Genomic DNA, 9,011 nt, shown 5'->3' on the forward strand with positions numbered 1-9,011 from the left:
GGCGAACGAAACAAAAACGCAACGATGCACGCCTGAACAATAGGTGGCAAGGGGGGGGGAGGGGCATAACGCGCAAAAGTGGCTTCGATTTCGGGTGGTTCCGGGGGGTATAATAGCCCGGCGTTCTGCGCTCTCCTCGAGGCAACACGGCATGACGCACGTCAAAGATGCGAGCGTGCCGGGTGACTGTACTCTGGGTTCATCGTTCTCGGTTATGTAATGTTCGACCGTATGGTGCAAGCGCCTCGACGCTACTCGTGGCGCTAGAGTTGTCGGACGAGAGAACCACGATATAGCAGAGCCGCTCCGAGCCGCGCACCGAATCCTCTTCGCTCCGAAACAGTAGTCGGGCCGCGGCCTGTGTACGAGAGCGATGCATAGACGAGTGCGCGCGCGCACATCGTCGCTGTTTCTTTCTTTGGGCAGTCTTGTCGTCTCTGTTCAACTGACACGCACCCTCTTGCTTCTCTCTCGCTTTAGCGCCCTCGCAGGCGCAATATAGACACGGCGTTACCGAGCTGAGAACGAAAATAGAGGGCAACGGGAGAGCTACTGCAACAGCCGCATTTCTTCTCTTTCTCTCCTTTCCCCTCTGACGTTTCGTATTTCTGTTGTCCCTCTCTCTCTCTCTCTCTCTGTGTACCTATCTCTTTCTCTGGTGTTTCATCGCTGTTCGTTTTCACGCGTTTTCCCGATATTGCACGAATACTCCATTCGGCCCCCGGGGTGTATTATTTTGATTGCTACCCGTAGCGATAGATCGTCTCGTCGTGAACGGAGGAGACCGGAGATCGATGAGCAAAATGGGAGAGAGGTTTTAGCTCGAGACGGAATTTGTCGCGTGCTCTCCGCCGATGATGCCGCGCGCTCTGGGCATAAACCCCGGGAATGATTTAGGGTTGCTTCGGGGTGGGATCGGGGTGTATTCTTGGTCGAAATCCAGGTTATAGGGCGTATAAATAGGCCTCGTCTGGAAATTACTTTAGGGAGCCTTGAAATTAATATGTTTAATCTCGAATAGTAGTACGCTCAACTGATCGTTTAATAATATATTCTTGAACTAGGTTCAACTATTGAGGAAACACGAGTAAACGTAATTTTTTTACGGAAAATTGAGACCGTGATTTACGGAGATAATATTTTTTTACAGAAGTTTGAAGTAATTTGAAACAGTTTTACACGAAGTTTCGAACAGTTCCGTGGCGAAGTATTTGAGAAAGCAAAGTCTAAAGGTACATTGCGCTCATGCGGCTCTATCGAAGAAGGGAGAATCGGTTACGTGTCAGCACTAATTTTCCGCGACGAACGATCCTCTTCAGACCGCGGAAGAAACAGTTCCCGTGTCTCTCGGGGACATCGTATCCCGTTTCTTTCGCGGGACATAGCGCAGAACCGTTTCAAAGTCGATGGTTCACCTGATATACGATCCAACGATCGATTCGACGTCCCGAGTCTACAAAGTATTCCACGAAAACCATCCGCTGAAGCTGTTAGCGACGATTTTCCTTAATTACCGGTCTGTAGAAAATAAGACAGAAGTGTAATGTGAATAATTATGAGTGATCCGTAGATGATTAGAGGGAACCGATTAAATTAAGATACCACCGAAATGTGTTCAAATACGAGTTATTAGTGAATTTTAAATGAAACACGCGAGTGTGAAACGTAAATGGAGGGAAGTCTCTCAACATTCGGTGGGCCAAGTTGGGGGGCGGACAGTACGAGCCCTCAGCCACCGGAAACGCCGAGAACGAGAGCACCGGTTCAAGCTACAAGTCGAGAAAACACCGTTTTGGACGATCGTAGGCTTCAAGTCAATTCCATACGAGGTACTCGAGAACGATCGAACCTGATGAATAAATCATCAGATCATTTATTTTATTATTGTCCCATGAGAACAGCAAAATCAAAGATCTTCGAGGACACTCTTTAAAAATGAATAGCATATTACTTCATTAAACAAATTTTATTTAGAAGATATAGGTACTTATATAGAAATTGTATAATCGGTAATTTGTCAATGAGAAAGAAAACTTTTGTTTTTTAATTCTATAAACTACAATGTCTTGTTAATTTTATCCTTCGAGGAGTGTTGGAAGTTAAGACATTTTTAATTACAGTTTTCGTATTTAGGAGAGAACAAGGACACCATTTATAAAATTTTGATGTATCGACGTATTCACGATTAGAAAATACAGGAACTAGGGAATGAAAGACGGCTTTCTATTCGATCGTGTTTATGGTACCAAAGCGTCTCACTTCTTTTTCGCCTTGATTTTCCAGTAGAAACAGCGCGATGAATTTATCGCCCCGTTATCGCGCTCCATTACGGCGATACGAAATCTCTCGGCGAGAGAGACTCTAGCGGACCCGGTCATGATGCATTTAAACGCAGCCACGGTTGTATCGCAATGGTAACCGCGGTCTAGTATTGTCTTCCAATCGAAAGGTTATCCATAAATATACTATGTGAGAACGACCAATGGTGTGATGAACTTTGACGAGTCGGGAGTAAGCTGCCACGCGGTCCACACCTACTTTCTGACACACGTACCGCTATGACGAAACGACGAAACGATCAATGTATTACTCGTTTTCGCGAAAACAATCGGTCCGATCTAAAATTGACCGTAGCTTGTATATTTCATACATGAATAATCTTAAAAATAGAAAATATCTCTGTTACTGTAATATCATTCACGTGCTCATTTTTTTAAAAAATTGGGTACAGGAAACGAAAAATTATAGTATTTGACAAAATATATCTTCAACAAGTGATAATAAAAAATATTAATTTTAAAAGCTATTGTTTCATGTTACATAGTGTGGCCATTATATTTTATATTCTTTCAATAAAGATAGTCTTATTGAAAAATAGTGGAGGTACTCACTGATAAACAAGCTGCTTGGGAGTCAAAGTGATCAATTTCATTGTGATTCTATTTTATATTTTTCAACCCATAAAACTATGTCAATCCGAGCCATGAAAACCAAAATTCAAATAATCTAGTATATGACTCTCCTTTTTTTGTTGTATATTTAAAACTAAATTTTATATCATAATCAATTGCTACTACTTTCTCTTCCACTGATTTGATCACTTTGACTTCTGTGACGGCTCGAATGGCATTTACAGTACTAAAACCAATTTCTACAGATGCCATTACGAAACGAAAGAACATTAACGATCTTTTCGTAATCTTCTTCTTAACGCAATATGTACAAAGGAGACAGATTTGTAAGAAATCATCCAATCAGCTGTATCAACTCGGCTTAAAAGAGAATCTGCTTCTTTGTGTTTTCCAGCCCAGATCGAAATAATCCCGTGCAAGGTGTGCGGCGACAAGAGCAGCGGCGTCCATTATGGTGTGATCACCTGCGAGGGCTGCAAAGGCTTCTTCAGGCGGTCCCAGTCGTCGGTCGTTAACTATCAATGTCCACGGGCCAAGAATTGCGTGGTCGACCGTGTAAACAGAAACCGGTGCCAGTACTGTCGGTTGCAAAAGTGCCTACGCCTCGGCATGTCCAGAGATGGTGAGTGCACATTACTGATCGGAGCCTCCGTTTTCTTGTTCCCCTGTCAAGGTCCCGAGGAGTTACATTACTTAGCCTTTTGATACGCATCGGTAATCAGCGGAGTTGACGTCATCACGTGGGCAATCGATTATAATTTATCAATACAATTATAAAACATCGATTAATTATCCAATTACTATGTTCAATTTAAAGGTATCGACTTCCATCAATGTCAGAATCAGGAATTATGGCCATTCCTTTATTACAATTTTCGAGAATCAGGAAAAAAATACAGTGTTTTCCTTTTCATTGTCAGCGGTCTGATAGGACGTCTAACATTAGAACTGTCGATGCAATCAAAGTGACATGCTTGCAAACTATTGTAAAAATTATTGAAATGTTGTTAACAGTACATTTTACGAGACTTTTCGCTATTTTTACTACAAGATACAGGATGATGAAAATAGGTGTTCATAAATTCTAGAGTAGATAGAATGAATGTTTTCGAAGTTATGAAGAATTTTTTGTTTCGGTTAGGGGATTGACTTTCTAGCTCTCTAGCTTAGGGAGCTATCCTACCGTATGGAAACAGTTGACTAGCTTATCATTCCTTTTTTTCCTGGTTACAGAAGGTTTTCTGAAATTTTTTGTTAGTATTTTTACAATTTTCTTCATTGTCTCCATACGGTACAATGAAGAATTACTCCCGAAGCTAGAAAGTCAATCCCCTTAACCGAAACAAAAAATTGCTTATAATTTTGAAAATATTAACATTTCGACCCATGATTATTAGAAGTTTGTTCACCATTTGGCGAATACAATCTACCCTACAAGTTATGAATCCTTTTTTTCATCACTGTGTATAAGTGAAGAAATTGATTAGCTTATAAATCTGTATAATTTCGTAAAACTGTGGCTTTTATCGATCTAATGGAAATACATATATACGTTAATTGTTGATAGTTCTAGCGTTAAGGAAAACTATCACCGTAAATAAACCGATACCCCTTGTCAGCGTCCAGCTGGTAGACCCCACCGACACGGCATGAAATCGCCAACGATATGAAAAAAAGAATTTCTTTGTTTCCCACTATCATCGCTCGTTAACTTACCCGACACGCGAGCGTTCTCCCACGTTTCCATCGGTATACGTCGCCAACGCAAAAATACAGATCGAACGTCGGGGAAAACCTCCTCGCGAGTTACCTTTCAAAATCAGACGGGAACACTCGGTGACACACGTGTATGGCACGGTGAAAAATTAAATTCCATCGAAGTGGATGTCAAAAGATATGTCGCGATTGCTCGTCGATGGTACGTCGCGTGGAATGCAATCGTTTTGCGTTTGTTCTGTTCCGGCTGATCGGTTCTCCAGATTTATACATTACCATGACGACGTCACTTGTAAACAATTCGATTCGCTGTGCGCACGTCTCGCGGTTTGGTCGCAGCAAATCAGATACACGGGGATAGCGGCGGCCACGCGTGCCGCTCCGGGGTGCACGACCCTTTATCGGAGGCTGTCCAGCCCTCCTCTCGACCCGAGGCCCCCTCTGCGTCTCCCCTACACCCCCGCAGACCTCGGTCTGTCTCTCTGTCTCACTCCTCTCGACTCGGCTAGGCCTCTTACCGCGTTGCTACACCTTATCGGGCCGAGTCACAGCCCGTCTTAGACACGTTAACGACATTCATGCGCGGCCATCTAGGTCTGATCTTCAACGCGTTAGCAGGTAGCTTCTATAGTCCTTCCTTTAGTTTGCAATTAATAATATATAGTGCACAACCGCAAGAATAGTGTGACAGGTTGGAGATTTTTCATTTTCATTTTATTCCGTGAAATATAATTTAATATGTAGATCCACCATCCGGAAAAATGAGGAGGTTCAAGTCCAATAGTTCGAGCGATATGGTGCTATTGTCACGCTGTTTAATAGATGAAACGTAATGAATCGGTTTCTCTTCTTTTGGCTGAAATATTATGTGCTTTCCACTTTTGTGACAGTTTTCTTGGTGTGCGGTATACAGGGTGAACCACGAATCGTGATCAGTAGAAACTACTCTGTTATTAGCAGTCCGATCGAAAATGTTTTTGTCAGGTATAGCATGGGTTTAAGAGAGCTTTAACGTGATTATAGCAAAGTTTTTGTCAACTTTTTCTTTTTCATGATTTTTCAAGGTCACCTTCAATTTTTTGCAAATACACCTATAATTTTTTTACGCCTGTCTGTTAGAGGATTTCAAGATGAATTCGGTAAGTATCATAACATAACTTTTATCTTAATTTTTTCATTACATACATTATATTAATTATTATATAAAATAATAATAAATTAATAAAATTGACAACAAATTTGCTACAATCATGTGAAAGCTCTCTTGAAACCATGCTATACCTGATAAAAACATTTTCGATCATACTGCTAATAACAGAGTAAACTCTAATGATCACGATTCGTGGTTCACCCTGTATAGACATCGAACGAACACGTTGTGCCATCTTTTGGGAATGGAAGTACATTAGAGTCTCCCGTTTCCGAACTAATAGGAAGGCATAAGTGTTCGGATAAAGAAACTTTCTGAACAAAGAAAGTACAGTAATAACTCGATTATGCAAACTGATAAAAACAAAAAATCACTATTTATTACACAATATTCGCATGTGCAGATAGTGTTAACAAAAATCTATTTGAAACGTGTTCTTCCCGTGCATAGATGTTCGGATATCGAATGCTCTACTGTACTTCATGGAGGATGATAATTTCGATTGCATCGAATAGATGATAATAAATGTAAATGTACAATGGAAAAGACAGTATAGCATAGTAAGCTGGTATTGAACCTAGTACAGAATGTGCTTCAGAAATTAAAAGTTGTGCAATAATAAAAAAAATGGAACTAGATAAAGATGCAAAATGAGTATGATAAACGAGATTTAATTATGCACAGGGGGAAGAGCGAAAGCCAACGAGAAATAAATTCGCTGTTATTAAAACTCAGGCAGTTGAGCTATCCTCACCCATGATTTAAAAAAAGTTATTAATATGTCGTATAAATTCTTCTTGACTTGAGATTTCAATTTTAGTCAGTCGTTTTAACGAACTTTAGTATTTATTGTACGAGTGTAACGATGCTTTATCGATATTTTTTTGTAAGTTTCTACGAAACTTTTTGCATCCACGTCCTGCGTTTTGTATTGTACCGTTCACGCTAGAAAAATTCTCATTTAGATTAGTAATGTCTAGTCATTATTTTGTATAAATTACATTCAAAAATATGTCGGCTCTTAAAAAAAAAACAGTCACTTTCTTCAATGTGTGAGTTTTGAGAAAATAAGGGAAACCGCACGTTGACGGAAATGTACCGTTATTTATGAGAATTTAATTTCCTTTGTCAAAATCGCGAAGAATTTATTCAACAAGCTTATCTTTGAGACCAGTGCATTAAAACCAGCTCGTTACCAGTGTCGTCTGTGTCTGCTGGCTTTTTTCAAATCGAATAAATTTCCGTCAAAGTATTCTATACGCGCGATTGTGGCTGAAAGACGAATTGTCTTTGAAGTGTCCGCGGTGTTCTCGGGAATGTGTACGTATGCTCATTGGAGTGTTCTGCAGTCTGTTTCGTCCGTTCGTTTCCGTGAGTGCTTGTAAACTTTTTTAATGAACACTCGCCCGGTTTCCAGGTTTCTACCGTCAGATAAAAAACCCAAGTCTGATAAGCAGCAGTCGAAAAGCAGGACGTTGCGGTCGGATCAAAATAGGAACCGCGATTGTTTCTTTTTTATTATTCATGGAAAGGAACATCACTGTCGTAAATTAAATCGACCGAATTACAGTGTTACTATGGACAATAGTTGGAGTAATTAACCCTCGTCCACTGTTCAATAAATTACGGAAATATACTTACCTGTAGACTGATCGTTATTTTTAGGGGCTTATAATATTCACCGTGAGGAGTAAAAAATATCTAATCAACATAAATCCTGAATTCAATTTTTTCGGTGTAAAATCAATTTTTGTGTTTGTGAGAGTTCTATATCCTAAGCGAGTCTTTTCGCAACATATCGAATGTAAACAGAATAAATTGATTTAAAGATACATCGATTCAGGGCTGTACGACAATAGGCAATACGAGATACGGAAGGAATATTTGAAAATGTACGTCGAGCTCTGATCCGCAGATGTGAGTTTTATATGAAAACGGAAGGAAGACATATTGAACATCTGTAATAAATGTGAAAATAAATTTCTGTATTTTTACATGTACTGTACATGTAAACTACTATTGTTAAAATATAATTACAAGCTTCTCTGATAAATGATATAATTAAGAATTAACATCTCAGTTCGGGTGAAATTGTCCCTAACAGTACGCAAGGGTTAAAATGTGGCCCGTATAAGAGAAATTCTTGCTACCAACAGAAGTGCTCCCAATCGTTCGAGACGCTGATAAGACCAGAGCTCGAAGCTAGGAAATAGATCGATTCGACGGCATACAAGATGTTTCGAAATACCCTAATCGTGCAGGTCGGTTCCCCCGATAATCGTCCGCCTTCTCACGACCCATCGTTTGCAAGTACTCGATAAATATCCAGAGTCTCGTCTCTAGCATCCGACGCTACTTACCCGAGTACCTCCTCCCCCTAATAGACAGTTTAAAATAACATTTATCGCCCGAGTGATCTGAAGTCCGACACCAAGACCCGTCCAAGCAAAATCCATAGGCCTCCTATCCCCTACTACGTACTTCAACGACACCACGATTCCGTTTCATCAAACCGCCTAGTGTCGCAACAGTAACGCAACGTGCCTTCTTTCTGGGATCATTGACACTGAATTATTTGACGAGTGCGTGAGAACGATATCTGCTATCAATTGAAGCACACCATCGAAATAGAGTATCATCATTGAATTTTTTAACAGAACAATCCTTCCAGAAACTGGGTAGCTAGCCCTAGGCCTGCAACCCAAAAAGACCTTCTTTCCCGAATCAGTATGTAGTAACCCCCGGGGTTCGAAAGCCAAAATTCCAACGTCAAGTGGTGCCACCCCCGATCCTTGAAATACAAAAATACCCTCCGAAAATCCAAGTGTCTAGCAGCTCGCTGAGGCAGCTCCCAGAGGTCATTGACGCCTCAGGTTTCGTTCAATTCCGACCGTAGAGGCCCGACTGCTGGTGGGCCACGGCGTGGCGCTTCTCCGTTAGCCGAATGTCTAAATAGGCGTCGTGTCCCGAACGGAACGGAAGCGCGCGGTCACGATCGAGCGAATCCCAGCCGCGTGGATCTGGCAACGATAATCGCGTTACTTCTCACGAGGCCGCCGCCGCCGCCCGGCGCGTCCGGCAGTGTATTTGCGCCCGTTGATAAGGAGCCCAGTCGCGTCTCGGCGCAGCGTGTGCGCTCTCGCTCGCACACGCTTACCAGAAAGTGCATCGTGTGCTACCGATGGGCGCGCGCGCGCGCGCACACTCTTCCTGTTGTCGTCTCTCTCTTTCCC

General features: G+C 41.5%; 1 protein-coding gene across 1 annotated transcript in view; it reads left to right on the top strand.

Annotated features, from left to right (window-relative positions):
* Positions 1 to 3,473: 3,473 nt before the first annotated feature.
* LOC107186677 (probable nuclear hormone receptor HR3) overlaps positions 3,474 to 9,011 on the top strand; it is a 15,701-nt gene continuing 10,163 nt past the window's right edge. The window contains exon 1 of the mRNA XM_015574605.1: positions 3,474 to 3,534. Coding sequence (XP_015430091.1) covers positions 3,522 to 3,534 — 13 coding nt within the window. The 5' untranslated portion in view covers positions 3,474 to 3,521. The remainder of the gene's footprint in view (positions 3,535 to 9,011) is intronic.

This window comes from Dufourea novaeangliae, unplaced genomic scaffold, assembly GCF_001272555.1.
Source record: "Dufourea novaeangliae isolate 0120121106 unplaced genomic scaffold, ASM127255v1 scaffold84, whole genome shotgun sequence".
NCBI lineage: Eukaryota > Metazoa > Arthropoda > Insecta > Hymenoptera > Halictidae > Dufourea > Dufourea novaeangliae.